The following is a 23,947-nucleotide window of genomic DNA, read 5'->3' on the forward strand; positions in this document are numbered from 1 at the left end:
GGGGACCGGTTTTTGCTTCTTCTTCAACCGGGCTCGTTCTCTTGTGCAGCAGGGCACGCTGCCCCCTCCCCAGGAGAAGCTGCCAGCAATTGCCCCCCACCCCTTCTCCTCCAGGGAGCAGAGATCAGCTCAAGGGACTTAGCCGTCCTGTTGCTGTGCTGTCGTCTGCCACTGTCTCTTGCTCTGGAAAGGGGTTATTGGCTAGCCGGCTTTCTGGTCCCCTGAGCTGCTTGTTGCCATGTTAACCAGCTGGTAAAGGGAACTTGAACAGCCGGTGGGTTTAAAGCATCCGGGTGCTAGAGGGATTGACGGTCGCCTAATTGGAGGGTGCTTGTGATTAATCTGGGTTGTTGCATGCTGGAGGATGAGAAAGCCAGTGAGGAAGGGATCATCTGTCCAGTGCGGTTGCCGGAGGCATCCCCCATTGATGCTTAGGCCAGGTCGCTAGTCTTGACTGCAAATGCTGGACCTTTCCAAGAATTTGAATCCAATGAGCCCCAACCCTTTTTTGAGATTTTGAGTGTTCTGTGATCACAGAAGGAAGATGAGTTCCACAGACTTTTGGTGCCAGTTTAATTGTTGGGAGCGCCCCAGTTATCAGTTCTTCTGGACCCCTTGTGATCAGTTTGAGTCTGCTTCGGTTTTTTGCGGTTTTTGAAACATTGGGTTCTTTTATGCCAGTGACACAAATGCACACACAAATTGGAAATGTGTTGAATTTTAACAGGAAAACTTGGCTTCAGCAGGGCTTTTTAAATAGAAAAGGCCCAGCAGGAATTTATTTGCATATTAGGTCACACCCCCAGGCACCACCATTGTTTCACACAGGGCTTTATGTTGGAAAAGCCCAGCAAGACCTCATTTGCATATTAGGCCACACCTCTTGACATCACCATTGTTTCACACACGGCTTTTTTGTAGAAAAAGCCCAGCAGGAACTTATTTGCATATTAGACCACACCCCTATGTCACTATTGTTTGGTGCAGCAGGAACTCATTTGCATATTAGGCCATACCCCCTGATGCCAAGCCAACTGGAACTGCATTCCTGCTCAAAAAAAAGCCCTGGGCTTCAGAAAACAGACCCATGGGTGTGTGTTTCACAATCAAAATGAGGGTATTTGAGCGGAACCCGTGCGCTTGCAAAATTCAATACAGATCTGTACCTGTGTGATCTGCTGCACATGTGCAGGAGCACTCTCACGTTTGCTTCTTCCCATCTTGCACACTGCTGGAGCTGCTGGCATCTCGAAGGAGGGCTGTTTGGTCAGCGATCCCATGGGTAGGACTGTGAGGGAGGTGGACATCGGCAGGTGGCTCTGCTTGTTTTCCGCAAACACTGGCACGAGGCCCTTGTTCCGATGCAAAGCAGGCCACAGCTGTTCGCGTTCGCCTGGCCTTTTGTGTTCAGCTCTCCCTAGGGGGACAGAGGCGCCGTTGCCTTCTCCTGCTGGTGTCTGCTGTGGACTCTGGTGGCTCTTCTCTCCTCCCGGAGAAGTCCTGTGTCCAAGGAGCCAAACAAGACCCTCTAAAGCAGGGGTGTCAACCTCATTTGTTATGAGGGCCAGATCTGACCTAAATGAGACCTTGTTGGGCCAGGCCACGTGTGTACCTATTTAAGATTAGGTAGCAGAGATATAAACTTTTTAAAGGACACAGACAATATGATTAGAGATTAATTTTTTTTTACCTTAAAACATGCTTAAAACATTAGCAGTTGTTGGTCTTAAAGGTGCTTTCTTTGTATTTCTCCCATGAGATCCAGGGAACTGGGCAAAGGAAGCGTCGGCTCTTTTCCTTCCTCCCCAGGGGACTATGGGGGGGGGAGCCTCAACCAATGGAGAATATTAAGGTTTTGCTCTGTAGCTTCTGTGCAACTGAGCAAGCCTTGCAAAGCAAGCTAAGATGCAGAAGGAAGCAAGAGAAAGGGAGAAGGAAGCAGATAAGAGCCAGTTGCTCAGGGGCCTGATAGGAGCCCTCTGGGGGTCTGATTCGTCCCCTGGGTGTTTGACACCCCTGCTCTAAAGGCTCAGCAGTGTCTCCTGGTGCTGAGTTCCTTCAGTTAATGGGACACTGTAGGAAGGCAGGCCTCATTTTGTGAGTCCTGAACCTTGCGGCATTCTGTTTTGAGAATGAGAAAAGAGTGCTGTCCGTTCGGTTCGTCCCATCCCTCCCATAATTGGCTTTCTCTATTTGTTGAGAATGGTGTGTTCCTCAGTGGGTGGAGGGCAGGGTAAGATAAGAGATGGGAGAGTCCTCTCTGACTTTGCAGGAAAAATATGGGGGAGGGTCCAATGCCCATATCTCCTTCAGAAAAACAACAACTGCTCAGTCACTACCCAGTGAAGGCAACTTGCTGTAGGTTCAGGGCTACCAGGAGAAAAAAAATTGTACCATGTGCAATTTGCTTCTGGAAATCACTGCCACAAGATATGATGTTGGGTGCTCAGTGGAGGACAGGCTTATCGAGAGTTAATAGCCAAGGTGGCTTAATGGATCCTTCTTTGTTTAGGAGTAATCTGCTGCTAGGGATCACTGCAGGGGTTTGGGGGGGGGGGGCTGCTTCTTCCTTGCCTGCCCTATGAGAAATATCCTGGGTAACTCACAGTTGGACACCTCAGGCCTGATTCTTTGGCTCCTTCATGCCTTTAGCTCTTCAACTCTTGCTCCAGCATAGCTTGGTCATCTGCCTTTTCCTCCCAAGGAGCTCAGAAGATTAGGAGCAGAGGTATGGTAGAAACAATGGCCTGTTGTAGGATCTGTGCCTCTGCAAATTCCACGTTCTCTTCAGCAGGGCTTTTTAAATAGCAGGAATTCCTTTGCATATTAGGTCACACCCCTTTTATGTAGCCAGTCCTCAGGGCTCTTCTTACAGGGCCTACTGTGAGCTCTTGGAGGATTGGCTACATCAGGGATGTGTGGCCTAATATGCAAAGAAGCTCCTGCTACAAAAAAGCCCTGCTTTTCCTGTGGGGTGGACTGACCTGTTAGTTACTAGACATACACACACAAGACCATTTAAAGGGTGCTCTTTGCCTTTGTTAAGCACATGCCCGTGTACAAGCACACACCGCAGGGATATGCTTTCCTAAGCTAAGCCCCACTGTCACTTTCAGCCCCCTTAAAATCGATGTTCAGGTCTTCTCTGTGCTGCAGCCTCACTGGGCAGCCGTGGGCAAACCCCTCCCCTGCCTTCAATGTGGGGCTGAAGAGAGGACTTGTCATATACTTTGCAGTATTAAAAGGGACTTTTCAGTGAAAAGCAGGAGTTAGTGGAGGTATTCACCATGCCTCGGAGAAGAAGACGATGACATTGGATTTATATTCCACCCTCCACTCAGAGTCTCAGAGCGGCTCACAATCTCTTTCATCTTCCTCCCCCACAACAGCTACCCTGTGAGGTGAGTGGGGCTGAGAGAGCTCTCACAGCAGCTGCCCTTTCAGGGACAACCTCTTCCAGAGCTATGGCTGACCCAAGGCCATTCCAGCAGGTGTAAGTGGAGGAGTGGGGAATCAAACCGAGTTCTCCCATAAGTCCAGATACTTAACCACTACACCAAAGTAAGTCCGGCACGTCAATCCCTGAGTTGCCTGTTACCCTTCCCTTCTCTCAGCAGTGGAAGGGGGCATGAATGGTTCTGCTTCCCCCTAATCCTTACAACAACCTTGTAGAGTAGGTTAGCCTGAGAGGGTTGGAATGCCCCAAGGCCACCCAGTTAGCTTCACAGCTGAGAAAGGGTTTGGAATTGGATCCACATCTTCCCAATACAGTATTCCCAATCTCAACCCCAGCACACTGGGGAGCCGGGCAACTATGGGGAACCACACGCAGCAGGCCACCTCTTCTCTTCTCCCCCCTGCACTAAGAGGCACATTTCCCCTCTGCGGTCTGGGTGGGACAGCAGGAGGCTGCTGGGGAAGGCAGCGGCTTCCCGAGGGTAGGTTTATGGGGTGAACTTTGAGGCCAACCTGGCTTTAATAAAGTCTCCTATTCAGGCCCTGCCAAAATCCCTTTCAAGATGGGTTGGGGGGGCTTCAAAGGAGCTGCGGCAGAGGGACTCCAGTGGTGGGGCTTTGCAGTTGTTTCCAGTTAAGCACAGGGCAATCGGATCATGTTTCGGGGGCTGTCAGGGGCGGAGGCAGAAACAGCACAGCTTCATTTCCAGGAGAAGCAGCACGAAGGAAGCAGCTGCTGGGGTTTCGACTGCCAAGCTGCGGCTAGCGATGGCAATAAAGGGCTGGGTGTTTTTGTGGCTGCCAGGTGAAGTTGCCCTTTGTCTCCTCTGCCATCCATCCCCCTGGCTGGCGTTAAGAAGCAGTGGCACTTGCTGACTTTCTGCAGGCTGTGGCTCAGTGGAAGAGGCTCTGCTTGGCATGCAAACAGTCCCAAGTTCATAGATCCAGGTGGGCAGCCCTGCTGGTCTGAAGCAGTAGAACAGGGGTGGCCAAACTGCAGCTCAGGAGCCACATGTGGCTCTTTTCAGACATATTCTGTGGCCCCCACTGTCCCATCAGCCAGCTTGGAGAAGGCATTTCTCTCTTTAACTCACTTTGGCAAGCCAAGCCAGCTGGCAGCTTGGAGAATGTATTTAAAGTTAAAGTTGCTTTCTTTCCACTTCTCCCTCCCCCCTCCTCTGCCTTCCTGCCTGCCTGCTTGCCTGCTCTCAAACATCTGAGATTCATGTCTTGCTGCTCTCAAACTTCTGACATTTATTCTCTGTGGCTTACATTAAGCAAGTTTGGATGCCCCTGCAGTAGAACAAAGCAGGAGTCCAATAAAGACCAACAAAGTTTTATTCAGAATGTTAGCTTTTGTGTGCTAGAAGCACACTTCATCAGACAATAGGATGGAATGGCAAGCAGTCCTAAATATAGAGAAAGTGAGCAGTGAGTTAGTATGCAAAATCATGGAAATGGTTTTTTAGCAGGTTAAAAGAATCACAAGTTGGAGTCTGGTGATTGTTAGTTTTGTTGACTGGGATGGGACAACAACGAAGGCAATATAAGTCGGAGCAGCAGACTGATGTCTATGTCATTAAGGTATCCTGGGTGTGAAGTCCCAGGTTCATTCCACGGCATTAAAAGAGACCAGGCAAGAGGAGATGTAAAAGACCTCAGCTTGAGACCCTGGAGAGCCACTGCTGTTCTGAGTAGACAACAACCTGATGGACCAAGGGTCTGATTTAGCATAAGGAAGTTTCCTGTGTATGAGAGCATGGCTGTGATCACACTCACATTAATGCTCTTCCAATCTACTTTCAATACACTTTCCAACTGGATTTTGCTGTGTGAACTGGCAAAATCCAGTTGGAAAGTGGCTTGAAAGTGCATTATTCAGTGTCTGTCATCACAGCACATGTCTCAGTGGTAGAGCATCTGCAGAAGGCTGCAGGTTCAATCCCTTGCAGTTAAAAAGGACCAGGCAGCAGATCCTGGAGAGCCGCTGCCAGTCAGAGTAGACAATACTGACCTTGATGGACCGAAGGTCTGCTTCAGTGGGGTCAGTCTAGGCGTGTTTTCCAACATCTGCCAACAAGTCTGCAGAAAGTGATTTTGGCCGCAAAATGTTTTGCTAGCCCACCAGCAAGTCTGCAATGAGTTATCACAACTGGGTTTTATACAGCAGCCTGCAGACATAAGATGGTCAGCTCTGCTCCATGCTACAAGCCCCTCAGCGGATGGCAGGCTAGGCGGTGTCGAACTCATTTGCTATGAGGGTCGGATCTGACATAAATGAGAGCTTGTTGGAACATAAGAATATAAGAGAAGCCATGTTAGATCAGGCCAATGGCCCATCCAGTCCAACACTCTGTGTCACACAGTGGCAAAAATTTTTTTTTAATATATATATATATATATATATACACACACACACACACACACATACATACACACACACACACACACTGTGGCTAATAGCCACTGATGGACCTCTGCTCCATATTTTTATCTAAACCCCTCTTTAAGGTGGCTATGCTTGTGGCTGAGCCATGTCAGGTTGGGCTGGGCCATGTCGGGCCAGGCCTATTTAAGATTAAGTAGCAGATATATAAACTTTATAAAGGTGCATAGACAAACACAGTTTTTAAAAAACAAAACATGCTTAAAATGTTAGCACTCGGTCTTAAAGATGCTTTCCAGGAAACTGGGCAAAGGAAGCTGTGGCTCTTTCCTTCCTTCCCCAGGGGATCAGGAGGGGGAGGAGCTTTAGCCAATAGAAGGAAGAGAGGCTTGGCTCAGTAGCTCTGCTGTGCGATTAAGAGAGCCTGGAAAAACAAGCTCTGCCTTTCCCCCTTCCTCCCCAAGGGAGGAGCCTCAGCCAAAAGAAAAGATAGAGATTTTGCTCTATAGCTCCTATGTGATTGAGCAAGCCTGGCAAAGCAAGCTGTGATGCAGAAGGAAGCAAGAGAGAGGAAGAAGGGAGCAGATGACAGCCAGTTGCTTGGGCGCCTGATAGGAGCCTTCCAGGGGCCTGATTTGGCCCCCAAACTGCATGTTTGACACCCCTGAGCTAGAGGAAAGTCTCAGAACCCAGCTGTTGACTGGCCTGCTTTGCAGGGCTGTATGAATCGGCTAAACTTCAGATTGATTGACTGGTTAAGGGCACCGTTGTCTCCTTTTGGAGGCCATTTTGGGTCCGGTGTGTTACTGTCATGGGGTAAGAAGAAGAGAATGGTCTTTGCACAGCATGCCAGGAGCTTCTTTGCTTTTTGAGTTTGCAGTAAGGGCTCACGAGGCTGTGTGCCAGCTGCGCTTAAGTGGTTCATCCACGGAGTCAAAGGCTAGTCTACTAAAAGTTCTCTCGTCCTTTGAGAGTATTTTTGGCTTGATGTAAACATCAACGTAATGTAAACGCAGTCTCTCTAGTGTTCACGGAAGGCATTGCTTCCTACCCAGACGGCTCAGGCTAGCCCGATCTCATCAGATCTCAGAAGCTAAGCAGAGCCGGCCGTGATTAGTGCTTGGATAGGAGGACCACCAAGGAAGTCCAGGGTCGCTAGGCAGAGGCCTCAAAAACTCCATGGGGTTGCCATAAGTCGACTGTGATTGGACAGCACTTTCCACCACCATTGCATCTCATGCGGCATGCACATGCACTGTAGTTTCACCCTATTAGGTGTTTCAGGGTTTTTTGGAATCAATTCAAAATCCTAGAGTCACTGCTTTGAGGTATTCTTTTGTCCCTTTCCAGACTGTGCTCATATTCCTAAGAAGAGCCTAAATCCCTCCAAGTCGGAAGGCAAACTCACCTGTCTTCAATGATTGCTGGGGGGGGCACTGTTAGAAACTCTAATCGCCTTTCCTTTGAAGAAGATGATGATGATGATGATATTGGGTTTATAAAGGTAAAGGTAGTCCCCTGTGCAAGCACCAGTCGTTTCCAACTCTGGGGTGACGTCGCATCATGACGTTTTCACGGCAGACTTTTTACGGGGTGGTTTGCCATTGCCTTCCCCAGTCATCTACACTTTCCCCCCAGCAAGCCAGGTACTCATTTTACTGACCTCGGAAGAATGGAAGGCTGAGTCAGCCTTGGGCCGGCTACCTGAATCCAGCTTCCGCTGGGATCAAACTCAGGTCGTGAGCAGAGAGCTTGGGCTGCAGTATTGCAGCTTTACCATTCTGCGCCATGGGACTCTTTTTTAAGGATTTATATCCCACCCTATACTCTGAGTCTCTGAGTGGCTTACAATCTCCTTTACCTTCTTCCCCCACAACAGACACCCTGTGAGGTGGGTGGGGCTGAGAGAGCTCTCCCAGAAGCTGCCCTTTCAAGGACAACTCCTGTGATAGCTATGGCTGACCCAAGGCCATTTCAGCAGCTGCACGGGGAAGAGTGGGGAATCAAACCCAGTTCTCCCATAAAAGAATTCACGAACTTAACCACTGCACCAAACTGGCTCTGTAGATTAAGGATGGGCAAAAGGAAATAGTTCTTTACATAGAGAGTGATTAAAATGTAGAATTCACTGCTGGAGGGGTGTAATGATCGCCACAGGCATAGACAGCTTTAAAGGGGATTAGATAGATTAATGGAGAAGTCTGTCAGTGGCTACTAGCCACGATGACTGCGGGGAACCTCCACTTCAGAAGCACTAAACCTCTGGATCTGAGGGCCAGAAAGCAACATCAGGGGAAGGCCTTAGCCTCTCTGTCCTGTTGTTGGACCTCCAGAGGAACTGGTTAGCTACTGTGTAAGACAGAAGGCTGATCTAGATGGACTACTGGTCTGATCCAGCAAGGCTCTTATCTTATGATCTCGCTGGCCGGCTTTGATCCATGGTTCCTGGCCTGTGGTGCATTTCTCTTAATGCCGAGGCCACGTCAAACCCTGGGAAGTACAGGGCCTCTGTTGGAGAGGACCCAAAGCCAAGCCCCGAGCCCCAGCATCCGTGCATGCTCCGCTGCTCGTGTTCAGGGATGCAAAAGGCCCTCCGGAAATGACTTGGCCTGCTTTCCCAGGAGACAGCGAATGGCCCCTGGGGCCGTGTGGAATATGTGCCTTTTTTATTTTTGGACGCCGTCTCCCAAAATAGCCTGGACATGGGATTGTTGCTCGGCAGGCTGTGAAGTGGAGTTGGCTGCCTGTTTCCTTGCAGGCCTGGCTTCTCTGGAGCAGGTTGTTACACCTGGGAAGTGTTGTCTGTGCTGTGAGAGAGGGATGCCGCAGTGTCCCTGCATGTGGACTTCTCCCCAGCCCCGAAACAAGGCTGCCCCAGCCCTTGGGCATGCCCTCTGTCACATGCTAGTTTCTGGTGATCTGGCCAGCTGAGGGTTGTTTCTTGGCAAGACCAATGCACAGTTCTTCATCGCTAGCCTATATTTGGGGCTGGGAAAAGCCGAAAGCCGCTCCCACTCTTTGGAGGTAGTCACCATGCAGAGTACATGAGCAGGGCTGCAGCAGTCTGTTCCCAAGAAGAAGTGAACTCTAGGATCTGGAGTGAAAGGTTAAAACGCTCGGGCCTCTTTAGCTTGGAGAAACGTCGACTGAGGGGGTGGTATGATGGAGCAGGGGTAGCCAATGTTAGCTCTCCAGATGTTTTTTGCCTACAACTCCCATCAGCCCCAGCCACCATGGCCAATGGCTGGGGCTGATGGGAGTTGTAGGCAAAAAACATCTGGAGAGCTACCATTGGCCACCCCTGTGATAGAGGTTTACAAGATTATGCATGGGATAGAGAAAGAAGTTCTTTTCTCCCTTTTTCACAATACGAGAACACGTGGGCACTCAATGAAATTGCTGTGCAGTCGGGTTAGAACTGATAAAAGGATGAACTTCTTCACCCAAAGGGTAATTAATACATGGTATTCACTGCCACAGGAGGTGGCAGCGGCTACAAGCATAGACAACTTCAAGAGGGGATTGAATAAGCATATGGAGCAGAGGTCCATCAGTGGCTATTAGCCACAGCTTATCGTTGGAACTCTCTGTGTGGGGTAGTGGTGCTCTGTATTCTTTGTGCTTGGGGTGGGGGGGCAACAGTGAGAGGGCTTCTAGTGTCCTGGACCTCCTGATGGCGCCTGCTTTTTTTGGCCACTTGTGATTTTTTGGGCACAGAGTGTTAGACTGGATGGGCCACTGACCTGATCCAATATGGCTTCTCTTATGTTCTTAATTATTGGAACTCCTAACTCAGCAGTCTCTCTGGCTTGCAAGACTTCACCAAGCATGGTCCATGCTTGTGCAAGTGGGAGGCTAGAAGCTTGCCTTTTCCATGTAAAAAATCTTTCTGAAAGTTAAGCTTGCCAGAAAGCAGAATTTGGCGCTCAGTGCCACATGATATACTTTTCCAGTGTCTTCACAGAAACACATCGTTCATGCACCCTTGGGTATAAATTTAAACACAGTATGTGAAATTAGAATCTTTGGTTCTTGGAATGTGAAAAATGATCTCTTGGCAACCTCCTTTTATTTATACCCTGCCTTTGCCCCGATGAGGACCCAAAACAGCTCACATCATTCTCCTCTCCTCTTTGTCTTCACAACAACCCTGCGAGGTAGGCTAGGCCACGTGACTAGCTCAAGGTCACCCAGCAAGCTTCCATGGCACTAAATGGGGATTTGAACTTGGATTTCCCAGATCCTGGTCTGACACTTTTAACCAAGACACCATGTGGCTCTCTGAGATGTCTTGCCTTTGAAGTCCCTCCCCCCCACCCAAGCAAATATGGTGTGAGCGTGAGTGAAAAAGGAGAGAGCTTTACATCTTTCAGTCTGGCCCTGTGTGTTTGTTCCATCTCCTAAGCGAGCAGCTCTTTCCGTGCAATCGAAAACACATTTAATTTAATTTTTAGATTTATACCCCGCCCTAACCCTCAAGCGGGCTCAGGGCGGCTCACCACAATAAGAGTTAAAACAATACCATAAAAACAAACGCTACAGAACAGGAGGAGCACAGCAAACAAACTTACAGACATAGGCAGTAAACAGCGTGTGGCTGATGGGTAGTATCATAACATAACACCATAATGGTGAAATGCTGGGCGAAGTGATGACTTTCAGAGGATGCCCGCTGGGTTAATTAAAAGCCTGGCAGCGGAAGAGCTCCGTCTTACATGCCCTGTGAAACCTTGATAAGTCCCGCAGGGCCCGGATCTCCAGCGGAAGCTCATTCAACCAGGTAGGGGCCCGGACCGAAAAGGCCCTGGCCCTCATTGAAGCCAGCCGGGTGTCCTCAGGACCAGGGATTATGAGAAGATGTTGAGCAGCAGACCTCAGAGCCCGGGGGGTGGTTTCATATGGGGAGAGGCAGTCCTGGAGATATGGATCTGGAAGTCTTTGCGATTGTTGGCTCTGCACAGTTCTCTCTTACGTGGGGGGCGTCGGTTGGGCTTCCTTCTCTGGAGCCTTTTTGGGGATCTCAGTCTCTCCTCTCCTTCCTTTGCAGCTGGATCCGCAGACGGTGCAGACCAAGAACTGGCACATGGATGTGATTGAGATGAATGGGGTAAGGAACCAGGGGAGTTCCCCGCTTCACCCTTCGGTGCTTGCCCGAGATCTCGCTCCTGCTTACATTCACCGTCCTTCCTAGGCAATCCCTTCAGTGCAGAACCTGTGGCTCTGGTTGCCTTCTGATGCCTCTTGAGGGGGCAAAGCACACTGCCACAAGTGTGGCAAGTTGCGGGTCCTGAAATGCCTGCTTTATAGCCATTCCACTACTGGTATCCTTACAACAACCCTGCAAGGTAGGTTAGGCTAAGTGCAAGACAGCAGCTGGCCCATTTATTTATTCACGTCATTTGTACCTCCCTTTTCTTCCCAGTGGGGACCCAAAGTGGGTTAAAACATCCTCCACTCCTCCATTTGATCCCCACAACAAGCACCCGGTGAGGTAGGTGAGGCTGAGAGTATGGGACTGGCCCAAGGTCACCCAGCAAGCTTCCATGGTAGAGAGCCTAGTCCCAGAGCCTCATCGGGCACTCTGGCCATTATACCACTATGTCCCTGGAAGAGCACTACTGGTGATCCCCGGCCCTAAAGAGGTCCAGCTGTCCTCAGCTAGGGCCAGGACTGAAAACCTGGTGGAACTCTCTGCCAGAAGACACCCGGGCCCTGAGGGATCTTTTACAATTCCTCAGGGCCTGCAAAGCAGAGATGCTCCGCCAGGCTTTTGTCTGAGGACAGCGACGGCTGCGTTTTATTGATTTTGTGTGCACATTTTGTTGTACATCACCTAGAGCCCAGCAGTGGCCAGGATGAGGCGAATCAATAATAATAATTAATAAATAATAATAAATAAATAAATAATAATAATATACCATGCTGAGTCTGGATTTGATCTCAGGTTGCTCCAGTACAAGCCCCAACACCCTATTACAGGGGTGCTGTTTGGGAGCCACATGTGGCTCTTTCACATGTATTGTGTGGCTCTCGAAACCCCCACTGCCTCATCAGCCAGCTTGGAGAAGGCATTTCTCTCTTTAAATCACTTCTCCAAGCCAAGCCAGCCGGCAGCTTGGAGAATGCATTTAAAGTTAAAGTTGCTTTCTTTCCACTTTTCCTTCCTCCCCTCCACCTTCCTTTCTTCCTGCCTGCCTGCCTGCTCTCAGACTTCTGAGATTCATGTCTTGTGGCTCTCAAACATCTGACATTTATTCTCTGCAGCTCCTACATTAAGCAAGTTTGGCCACCCCTGACCTATTGGCTCTCACCGTCATGGATAGCTTTCTTTCTCTTGGGGAACACTTTATTGACTAAAGAGTACCAGGGGAGCAGTTGGGACTACACACGGAATAAGCATGGCTAGCAGAGCAGGTCTGTTGGAGTCCCACTATCACTTCATGTGAACAGAGAGATGCATACTGTTGAACCCCAACTTATAAACATGCAGTGCCGGCTCTAGGGTACGTGGCAAAGTGCAAGGGACGGGGAGGGGAGGCAGGCAGGCAAATTAGGCAGTTGTCATGGGCATTTGGTGGGGGGAGCCCAGTTCGGTGCTTTCCACCTCCCACCGCCATAGACAACTGCCTAGTTTGCCTAGTGGGCGAACCGGCCCTGCATGGCAGAGGAATATCAGTGGTGCTGGCTAGTTGTCTTTCAGGGATAGCCATCTGTCTGCACTGAGGAAACCACACAAAATATGCCAGAAAGAGACCTCGGAGTTTTTCAGAACTCAGTCTAAAAGCCGTCATGCCCACAATGGTTGAAATTAAATCAAAAGAGTTTCCGGCTCAACATTAGGAAGAACTTCCTGACGGTTAGAGCGATTCCTCAGTGGAACAGGCTTCCTCGGGAGGTGGTGGGCTCTCCTTCCTCGGAGGTTTTTAACCAGAGGCTAGATGGCCATCTGACAGCAATGAAGATCCTGTGAATTTAGGGGGAGGTGTTTGTGAGTTTCCTGCATCGTGCAGGGGGTTGGACTAGATGACCCTGGAAGTCCCTTCCAACTCTATGATTCTATGAAACGCCCCCGTGACTCAGTAGCTGGCAGGAGTGAGTCGGGACTATAGAGGCAGGAGGAGCACTGAATGGGAAAGTGGGGTGTGTGCCCCCTTGCTGTGTGTAACCCCAGCATCGATGGCTCTCCCTTCAGATCAAAGTGGAGTTCTCCATGAAGTTTACAAGCCGGGATATGAGCCTCAAGAGGACCCCATCCAAAAAGCAAACTGGAGTTTTTGGAGTGAAAATCAGTGTCGTCACCAAGTAGGTTTGGAACAGAGCCTGGCCGGGGGGGGCGGGGGGAGAGGGCTGTTTTAATCCCAGATAGGGTTGGCATTGGGGTCATTAGCCCTGGCTCTTGTGAAACTGTTGCCCCTGACAACCTAGGCTCCATGACTGTGGTCCGGCTTTGCTTCCATCTTTGGAGGTTCTTCCCTGGTAGAGAACAGTGCTTGGCACTGGAAACCCGATGTCAGGGTTCGTGCGAGGCAAAAGAATGCCTCTGAGCATGTGCAGAGCACCACCCTCTCCCCCTTGCACAACCACAAGCTAACATAGCTGGGATTAGGGGAAGGGGCTCAAGTGGAACCCTTGGTCCACCTAGCTCTGTCTAGTCTGTTCTGATATGCAGTGGCCGTCCAGAATGACAAGCAGAGAGAGAATTTCCCCCCACACCTGTTGTGGGAGATTTTTTCAGTGGAGGTGCTGGGGATTGAACCTTCTAGCAGCAAAGCAGGGATTCAGTCACCAAGCCAGGGTCCCACTTCTAGCTAGGGCTGCCCCCTTCTTCAGTGGCATCCAGCCCGCAGGCCAGTTTTTAATCCAGCTCAGAAGATGAAACTGTCAGGAACCAGAGTCCAGCATTGTTGCTCCGTATCACCCTGCACCCTCCTAATCCCGGGTCTTTTCCCCCACTAGGCGGGAACGCTCAAAAGTGCCATACATCGTACGCCAGTGCGTGGAGGAAGTGGAGAAGAGGGGCATCGACGAAGTGGGCATCTATCGCATCTCAGGAGTAGCCACCGACATCCAGGCCTTGAAAGCCGCCTTTGACTCGAGTGAGTTTCTGCCTCTTGCTGAGAATCTGCTAGCTCAGAATCCCATCTTGTTTAGCATCCTGTTTCCAGCAGCAGTGCCCAGGTGTTTCTGGGAAGCCTGCAAGCGAAGGGTGAAGGCAACAGGCCTCTTCCTGTGGTTCTGGTGTTCAGAGACTGCTTCTGATTCTGTCTATCACATTTTTATCTTGCCCTGCCTCTAAGGGACTGGACAGCATGCACCTTTCTCCCATCCCTTGTTTTTACAACAGTCCTATCAGGTAGCTTGCCTTGAAAAGCACACAAACGTTGCCATGAATCAGCCACAGTTTGGCAGTACTTTCCATCACAGTTATGAGCAGTGTTCCCCCTAAGCTGAGTTAGTGTGATCTAGCTCGCAGTTTTTTAGCCTCCGGCTCACACATTTTTGTGTCAGTTTTTCGGGGGGGGGGGCTGGCTTAGAGGGAGCATTGATTATGTGGTAGTTTAGGTTCAGGGAGAGTGATTCGCCCAAGATCACCCAAATTTACAATAGGGTACGGTGCAAAAAATTGAACAAACAGAATTGCATAGATGCCTCACCCAAATGATGTAGCCTGAATACTGAAGTGTACTATGAATTAAATACAGATCACACAGATTACCTGCAAATAAGCTGCATTGAATGAAGCTGTGCATCGGTTTCTCTCAAAGTACTTAACGGAAAGAAATAATTTACAATATTTCTAGTTCACAGCAACATAAAGATGGTTAATGGGGAAGAAAAAATGGGAGATGTGAAACCAATTTGGGGAGATGTGAAACATCGGTTGTATCCTCCATGGATAGGAGGAGGCATGTTAGCTAAGTCCCCCCCTCCCCCCCGATTGGTCCCACAGTGACCATTTCCTCCCCACCCTCATAAGAGGCTTTGCATTTTAAAATATCATTATAGCAGTATAATGTTATAACAAATATGTTTACTTCGTTCCCAGCTTTTTAAAAAACAAAACCCCTCTAGTGCTTTCCATTGCAGAGATATAAGGGAAAAGATGCATCTCTGCAATGGAAAGAGCTAGATACTTCCCTTCTTAAAGTAAAAACTGAGAATTTAGAGAAGCTGATACAGATGGGCCCCTGGAATTTTGTCCCCCTGCCCCCTCCTCTTAGTGGCCTTGTGCCCCAGCAGGACCACACCTCTGTTCCTTTTGAAACCCAGCATCCTCTCTCAACTCTGCTGCAGATAACAAAGACATCCTGGTGATGCTCAGCGACATGGACATCAATGCCATTGCAGGCACCCTGAAGCTGTACTTCCGTGAGCTCCCAGAGCCCCTCTTGACGGACCGGCTTTATCCTACTTTTATGCAGGGCATCGGTATGAGCAAGTTTGCATGTAACGCACCAAGAGGGTGGGTGAAAACAGAATTTGGAGGCCCTTTTCATCCTCCTCCTGAGGAACTGGCAAGGCAAGGTGGGGCCTCCCTGTCTCTTTATGTGCTGGGAGGCATAGACTCATAGAGTTGGAAGGGACCTCCAGGGTCACCTAGTTCAACCCCCTGCACAATGCAGGAAATTCACAAATACAGATTAATACAGAGGCCTCTGCAGATTAATAACACAGGCGAGCGCTTGGACATCCTTCCTTTTTGTAAGCCTCTTTTCACATCCTTTCCTCCATTAGAAATGGAGATCAGGACTCGGGGGTTGTGGTGGATCTTGGCTGATACTGTGGAAATAGAAACCCCAGGATCTAGGGGTGAATCCTGGCTGATACTGAGGGAGATCAAAAGCAGCTCGGTGATGATATCCAGGTGGATTTGTCCTGACATTCGTCGTGTTTGGCCCTTTGGGGTCTAGGGATGGGTGTACCCAGGGCAGAGTCCTTAGCCTGGAGGTTGCAGTTACAATATAGAGCCCAGTTCCTCTTTGACCTCATCCTTCCTGGATTAATTTGCCACATTGTAATTCCCACCTTCATCCAAGAAAATTAGGGTGAGGTCTCCCAATAATTCCATGAGGTTTTTTAGGCTGAGAGAGTGTGGAAGTGGCCACATGAGGGAATTTGGGGGGGCTAAAATGGATACAGGTCTCCCCAATTTGAATACAGGTCTCCCCAAGTCCAGCAGACTTCCCTTTTCCCTATACTGGGTTGCACCAAGGGCAAGGTTGAGTTTTGCAATCCAGCTGGTTCTGCGGCATAAGGAAGATCGGGATATGCGTTCCTCAGCTCTCGCCAATTTTGTCCTTCATCTCCAGCACTGTCGGACCCATCAGCCAAGGAGAACTGCATGATGCATCTTCTGCGCTCCCTGCCTGATCCCAACCTCATCACTTTCCTCTTCCTGCTGGAACACTTGAAACGGTAATTTCCTCCTCTGCAGAGCAGGGGTCCAGGAAGCACGCCTGCATTGGTTTGGCCTCCTTACCAAGACTGGGGGGAAATGCATATGGTTTGAAGGTCAGGGCTACAGCAGACAATGCATGAACAGAAATGGAGATGGTCACTTCAAGTGGCAACATGGGAGGTGGGCAGATTCCCTCCTCCCCCCCCCCCCCCACACACACACACTGGATTTTCCTTCTTGGACATCACAGCCCAAGTCTTGGGAAAGTGGAGGACGCTCAGAATTCCCAAGAGTTCTTGTCTCCATGGACAAAAGGAACTATTTCTTCACCCAGGAAGTGATTAAAATATGGAATTAGCTGCCAGAAGAAGATGGTATTGATATCCCACCCTATACTCTGAATCTCAGAGTCTCAGAGCGGTCACAATCTCCTTTACTTCCCCCCCCCCTCCACAACAGATACCCTGTGAGGTGGGTGGGGCTGAGAGAGCACTCACAGTAGCTACCCTTACAAGGACAGCTCCTACGAGAGCTATGACTAACCCAAGGCAATTCTAGCAGCTGCAAGTGGAGGAGTGGTGAATCAAACCTGGTTCTCCCAGATAAGAGTCCACGCACTTAACCACTACACCAAACTGGCTCTCAGATGCAGTGATGGCCAAGGCACAGACAATTTTAAAAGGGGATTGGACAGATTCGTGGAGGAGAGGTCTATAATGGTGACTTGTCCTGGTGGCTAAAGGAAGCCTCCGCATTTAGAGGCACCAAAACTCTGAATCCCAAAGCCAGGAGGGAGTATCAAGGGAAGGCCTCAGTCTTTGTGCCCTGTTGTTGTTCCTCCAGAGGAACTGGTTGGCCACTGTGTGAGACAGGATGCTGGATTAGATGGACCACTGGGTCTGATTCAGGCAGGGTCTTCTTAAGTTCTGAAGATTCAGAGTGTCATCACATGTCTACTTGAAGCAGACATTCTGAGATTCATCCTGTGAAGAAATTTGAAATAGTTTGTTTGAGCTCAGGATGAAAATTGAGTGTGGCAGAAGACTGGGGGATCTTGTGAGGGGCTTTTGACTTGTGTCAGCTCCTGCTTCACTTCCTAAATGTGTAAAAATAGCTATGTGACTTTGGGGGTTCTCTCTGGTAGGGAGTGAAGACGAGCCCTCTTAGATTTTGTGCCTGTTCGATAGCAGAATAGTTCTGTGCTGGGCAGCTGCTGCTCTCCCTCCTGTATCTGTTCTCAGCATTGTCACACTCTAGCTTGAGCTAGAAAGAGAATCCAGGGGCCGCTCTGCCTCGAGTCTTCTTGAGAAAGGTGGACAGTAAATAAATACTGTAAATAAATACTGGTGGAGACTGACCAAAAGAGAGATCTTGGGGTTGTGGTGGATAACTCACTGAAAATATCAGGACAGTGTGTGACTGCAATAAAAAAGGCCAGCACCATGCTGGGAATTATTAGGAAGGAATTGAAAACAAATCAGCCAGGATCATAATGCCCCTGTATAAATCGATAGTGCAGCCTCATTTGGAATACTGTGTACAATTCCGGTCACCACACCTCAAAAATGATATTATAGCGTTGGAAAAAGTGCAGAAAAGGGCAACTAGAATGATTAAAGGGTTGGAACACTTTCCCCATGAAGAAAGGTTAAAACGCTTGGGGCTCTTTAGCTTGGAGAAATGTCGACTGAAGGGTGACATGATAGAAGTTTACAAGATTATGCATGGAACAGAGAAGGTAGAGAAAGAAGTACTTTTCTCCCTTTCTCACAATATCAGAACTCATGGACACTCAATGAAATTGCCGAGCAGTCAGGTTAGAACTGATAAAAGGAATTCACTGCCACAAGAGGTGGTGGCGGCTGCAAATATAGACAGCTGCAAGAGGGGAATGGATAAGCATATGGAGCAGAGGTCCATCAGTGGCTATTAGCCAGAGCATATTGTTGGAACTCACTGTGTGGGGCAGTGATGCTCTGTATTCTTGGTGCTTGGGGGGGCACAATGGGAGGGCTTCTAGTGTCCTGGCCCCACCGATGGACCTCCTGATGGCGCCTGGGTTTTTTTGGCTACTGTGTGATGCAGAGTGTTGGACTGGATGGGCCCTTGGCCTGATCCAAGATGGCTTCTCTTATGTTCTTATGTCTTTGGAAAGACGGCTAGCGGATTCCTCACTGGCTTCCCTGGAGTACCATGGCCTCATTAATTGGTAGAAGAGAAGCAGGGACTGTTGTTTCCCCTCAAGTTCAACAGGCCAAAAAAACAGAACACAACTGACAGAGCGTCTGCCATTCTTGCCCTCTCAGATTCTGAAGGATCGGTTTGCCGTCGAGTGAGAGGACGGCAGCCTCAATTCGACAGCCCCCTCATGGGGATGTGCCTGTTTACTGTCTCCTGGCCCCGCTCAGGCCTTGCACTTCTGTGGAGGAATTGTTGTAGGAGCTGTGGGTTGGCGGGCAGCCGCCCTGGCCAAAAACACGCTGAGGGGAATTTGGAGCCGGTGGCTGGAATCTTGTGTTTCTGGCATGTTCTCCCCCTCCCCTTGTTCTCTTAGGTCCCAAGCTGAGAAGAAAATTGGGAGTGGGGCGGGGGGTGGCCTCAATTCCGCCTGAAAGGAAAATCCATTTGGCTTCCTGCTCTGAGAAGAGGGCACAGCCAGTTCCCACATCTGTTCCCCTGGACAGTACTCAAACTTTGTGCAGCTTGTGTGTGTGTTTTTCCTGGGGGCGGGGGGGGGGGGGGAGATTACAGCACAGCTGTCTCCAAACATGGCAATATTTTGATGCTGGTTTCCACGGCAGTGGCTGGCTGCAGTCCAGCACGGCCAGCGGTCATTTCCAGGGAAGGTGTGCTGGAGGGAGTTTGGGCGGCTGAAACTGGACCAAGAGGGAGAGGGGCACTGTAAGATGGCTACCACATCCTGCCCAGGGGCTGGGGGACGTTGCATCTGTGGTTGCCACCTCAGAAGCCGCGCAGTTTTGAACAGCAGGGCCAAGGGGGGGGGGGGGGAGAGGGCTGGACGACCAGAGAGGTTCCATTCTGATCTTTCTCTCTCCCAAACGGGCTATCCCAGAAAGGCCTTTCGCACTTTGCCCTCATGCCGAGACGATGAAGGCCTGTGAAACTAACCTCTTTTTTTGCCCTGTCTGTGTGTCTTTACTCTGTGTGTCTTTACTGCCCAGGGTGGCTGAGAAAGAGCCCATCAACAAAATGTCACTGCACAATCTGGCCACGGTTTTCGGCCCGACGTTGTTGAGGCCTTCCGAGGTGGAAAGCAAGGGGAACCTCAGTTTGGCATCAGACATCTGGTCCCATGACGTAATGGCACAGGTATGGGGGAGGACCTTGGGGCCTAGGGGTGAGGGTGGAGGGAGGAGGTGAGGGTGAAGGGAGAAGCAGAGGCCCTCTGCTGGGCCACTGCTTGGCCCCAGAACTTCTGCTGAAAGCAGAGCTTCTCTGGAAGGCCAATTCCTGTGACACCGCAGTCCTCCTGGCCACCCTGAGGACTTTGTAGCAGACATGCAATGGGAGCCGTGTCCCTCCCAGATGCACGTGGGCCCAATTCTGATTGGAGTCACAGAGGAAGCAGAGATGGGACTTCAGCCTTTCTCTCCCACCCCATTTTTGTGTTCCAAAATGGCCCGTGGAGCTGCTCTTTTGCTCTGTCTCAAAAACTGTGTATGCAGCCATGCAAGTTATGGAATTGTCACAGCAAATAGTGTCTCCTAGGGGGGGCATTTCAGGATGTCACAATTGCATTGGGGGGAGGGAGTCTGAAGCCCCTTCTCCACATAACCATGGTTGCAGTCAGAATTGGGAGTCACAGAACTGCTAGTGCACTCTCCTAATATGAAGTCCTCATAGCAGCCATGAGTTTGTATTGAGGGGGGGGGGGCTGTATTTGTCAAATGGCAAAGACACAGCAAAGTCCGGAGTTGCTGTTTCTTGTCACCTTCCCAAAGATTTTTTCCCCCCCTGTAGAAGGAAAAATTGACGGAATAATGTAATGCTTTTTCAAAGCTGTGTTTTACAATAACCTTGCTGCAACCTATTCATGGAGCTGTGAAGCTCTGGGGTCCAAGACTTAAGGGTGGAAAGGTTTTCCGCTCAGCTTAGCAGGTTGAGAGAAGACAGTCTGCTGCTTCTGCAGTGGACACCGGCAGCCTGCTGCTATGCACACTTACTCACGAGGAATCCTGCTGGGTTCAAACGGTGCTTATTCCCCAAGTATTTTTGCGTAGGATTGCACCCGGCATGAGTAGCAATGTACCGCTGAAAAGTTTAGTGTTTATAACTAAACACTAAACTCAGCTGTCCCGAGCCTGCTCTGGCGGGGAGAGCGGAATATAAATTAAATAAAAGAAATAAATTTTACAAATGTCTTACTTTGTTGCTACTACTTTATATTATAGGGAATCCCCCCCCCTTAAAAACAAAAATGAGTTTTGTCTGTCTGTGTGCGGGTTCTGAGGTCCACATATAAACATAAAATATAAATATAAAACTTCCTATAATTACTGCAACACTGACAGATTTGTTTTATTGAAAAAGCTTGCAAAAACTATAGCTACCTTAAAGGTTAAGCAGCTGTGTCTCTAATGCTGGGCAGATAATGTATAATTATGATTTTGATAAAACAAAGGTATTTATACTTTAAAATTTCCTGAGTGTACCCAAAAGGACAAGTGTGTACATCCTAAGTTGTATACAGAATTAAAGTCCATATTCTCAAAGTAGCAAAGTATGTTTAGGCTTTATAAGAGTGGAAGCATTAACTAGCATTCCCAATTTTCTCAGTTAATTGGCATTTCCTCCCCACACACAGCAAAAAATTATGTGTTTTTTAAAGGTTTACACCTCCTACATGTAAAATGTAAAGTGAAATTAGCCCTGGAATCCAAGTGGAGTTTTCTTCTGTATTGGATTTGTTGGCAAGCCCCTCTCTTTAACGAATTATGAACCCTGGCTCCTCTGTCAGTCTTCTCTGGGTTGTTTCCTTTCTAATTGTTTAAGACAGGTTTAGCCCTTTAATGCACTAACTCTTTGATCTGTTAAAAAAAATTCAAAATGCTTCTGAGGGGTGAGGAGGGAAGTGTCTTGAAGGCAGCTCAGGCCTACCAGTGGGGCACCCAGTCAGCTTTTTTTGTAAACCCACAGAGATTTAAAAAATAATAACTATTTTTCATTCATATTTTCTTGGGACTAAACTCTGTGAGGCCATTGGGAAAGCAGCCGCACTGCTCTATAAATCTGTCCTCGTGCCACTTCTCTCTGCACTGTCTAACAAGTGGGGCTGTTTAAGGTGCTAATTTCAAGGCAGAATCATAGAATCATAGAATTGGAAGGGTCCTCCAGGGTCATCTAGTCCAACCCCCTGCACATTTCTGGAAACCCACAAATACCTCCCCCTAAATTCACAGGATCTTCATCACTGTCAGATGGCCATCTAGACTCTGTTTAAAAACCTCCAAGGAAGGAGAGCCCACAACCTCCCGAGGAAGCCTGTTCCACAGAGGAACCGCTCTAACGGTCAGGAAGTTCTTCCTAATGTTGAGCCGGAAACTCTTTTGACTTAATTTCAACCCATTGGTTCTGGTCCTACCTTCTGGGGCCACAGAAAACAATTCCACACCATCCTCTACATGACAGCCCTTCAAGTATTTGAAGATGGTGATCATATCACCTCTCAGCCGCCTCCTCTCCTCTCCAGTCTTGCAAGGGCTCCTGGGACATTCTTTTATCATTTGGGTTACTGGCTTGTCTTGACTGTTTTATATATAAGTTGATGAATTCAAAAGAGTGGAGCCTCACATTCTGTCAGAATTGCATCAGAAACAGGCACAAGTTCCTGACCTGGATAGCCCTGGCACGCCTGATTTCATCAGATCTCAGCAGATAAGCAGGGCTGACCTGGCTAGTACTTGGATGAGGACCGCCTTGGAATACCAGCAGTCAGGAGGGCAGGGGCAGGCTTTATTTAGCCACCTCCCTGAATATCCTCCAGGCCCCCAGTAGGGGTCAGTCACCAGAGACTTCCAGGTGCAGACACACACAACAAACCATCAAAACCCTAGAAACAGGGACAGGTTCTCTGCTGAGGAATGAAGTGACAGCTTTGTTGTGTGCATGCATGTGAGAATTCCACAGCTCACTTCCTCTTCCTGTGGCCCTTTCCCCAGGTCCAGGTGCTCCTGTACTACTTGCAACACTCGCCCATCACCTTTGCCGAGCTCAAACGCACTCTCTTCTTCTCCACGGATGTGTAGTCCCCGGCTGCGTGGTCTAACGGTTGCCCACGTTCTCCGAGTGAAGGGACACAGCAGCGCAGACTTGGGATTTTGTCCCCCTGCCCTCCCTACTCCAACTGTGCCGAAGATGCTGTGCTGCCCTGAAACGGTCGCCGTGCACACACCACTTGGACAGTTTTTGTACAAACGGCCTGCCCGCCCTCCACTCGTTTCCCTGCACAGATTCCACGTCTCTCTCGTGCATTTGTATTGATAACTCAGCAGTTGTAGACAGGAGCGAGCGAAAGACAAGGACTGAGGGCGGGGCGGGGAGGAGGCTTTCCGGTCCATCTGTGTCTTTGTATAATGTCATCTTCTAACAGAGCTTCAGTGTAGCCGAGTCTCCCAACACCCCGACCCACTTTGCCTTGTTCCAGCCCACAGCAGCACTTGTTTTTGCCCTCCTCCTTCGCAGCCTGCATGGGTGGTGCCTCTTCTTAGATGTTCCCGTTTCAAAGGTTCAGAAGAAGCCAAGGGCTCTCTTCCCCCCCCCCCCCGCTTTTCTTTCTTTTGGCTCTGTTCTGCTCGGCTCGGTTGTGCAGATGGTGGATCCGGTGGCTGAATTCTGTGTTCTCTCCTCCCCTGCCAGCCATCCTTGGACTACAAGAGCTCAGCATGCAGAGCGGAAGATGGTTTTCTCAACGTCCCCGTCTGCTCTCAGTTGCTTTTCTGATGCCGAGGAGACTTCTCCTGCAATTCCTGCCTGTCGAGTGTCCCCCCCCCCCCTTTCTTTTCTTCTTTTCGGGTGGCAGCTGTGTGTTTGGGGAGGTACGGATAAATTCCTTTGTTTCGTTTTGTGAAGCGGTTTTAAAGGCACCCTGCTGGAGAGACGGGAGGTGGCCTTGCTTGCTAGATGTAGACGTGGCTGGATGCTCTGTACGTGTGCGCACGCATGCATGCGTGTATGTGTACCCTCTTCTTTGGCTCCATTTCCCCTTCCATTTATTTATGACGACTTCTCTTGGGACTCATTCAGTCTCGGTCTTTTGCGAAAGAAGGCCGGTCTCCTGGTGGCAGCTTGAGCGTTTCCCAAAGAACGTTGGCGGGACGAAGACGTTAGGAAGGCGGGAAGGATGCCCACCCACCCCGGGGCGTAGATCTCACCTGATGCCTTCGCCTCCGTCTGCCACACCAGGGCCCTTCCCAGCCAAATTGCCGCAGAGGCAGCTGGTTTTCCTTGGCTGTCTCTTCCAGATGCGTTCCACGACAAGGGTGTAAGAACACAGTGGCCTCTCTGCTTCTTGCCCAGCACTACTACAGGATTCGTCTAGGCAGGCCTAAGAGGCATCCAAGGCACAAAGGTTTTGGGGGCTTTGGGGTTTCGATTTTCTCTCTGTGATGAGTAAAAGGCGGGCGGCTGAGGGAAATGACCCGCCCGGGGGCTGCCTTGGGCCTGCCAGAACAGGTACGACGATGCTT

General features: G+C 49.6%; 1 protein-coding gene across 5 annotated transcripts in view; it reads left to right on the forward strand.

Moving 5' to 3' along the window:
• ABR (ABR activator of RhoGEF and GTPase) overlaps positions 1-22,746 on the forward strand; it is a 143,371-nt gene extending 120,625 nt beyond the window's left edge. For 4 of the 5 annotated variants that reach the window (XM_060258884.1, XM_060258885.1, XM_060258886.1 and 1 more), the window contains 7 exons: positions 10,890-10,949; positions 13,035-13,144; positions 13,799-13,938; positions 15,137-15,271; positions 16,153-16,258; positions 19,424-19,571; positions 22,421-22,598. In XM_060258884.1, the coding sequence (XP_060114867.1) occupies positions 10,890-10,949; positions 13,035-13,144; positions 13,799-13,938; positions 15,137-15,271; positions 16,153-16,258; positions 19,424-19,571; positions 22,421-22,507 (786 nt within the window). In that variant the 3' untranslated portion in view covers positions 22,508-22,598. Of the gene's footprint in view, positions 1-10,889; positions 10,950-13,034; positions 13,145-13,798; positions 13,939-15,136; positions 15,272-16,152; positions 16,259-19,423; positions 19,572-22,420 lie in introns of all 5 variants that reach the window. The other variant, XM_060258883.1, reaches the window with a different exon arrangement.
• Positions 22,747-23,947: the final 1,201 nt, after the last annotated feature.

The sequence above is a fragment of the Heteronotia binoei genome, chromosome 18, assembly GCF_032191835.1.
Source record: "Heteronotia binoei isolate CCM8104 ecotype False Entrance Well chromosome 18, APGP_CSIRO_Hbin_v1, whole genome shotgun sequence".
Lineage (NCBI taxonomy): Eukaryota > Metazoa > Chordata > Lepidosauria > Squamata > Gekkonidae > Heteronotia > Heteronotia binoei.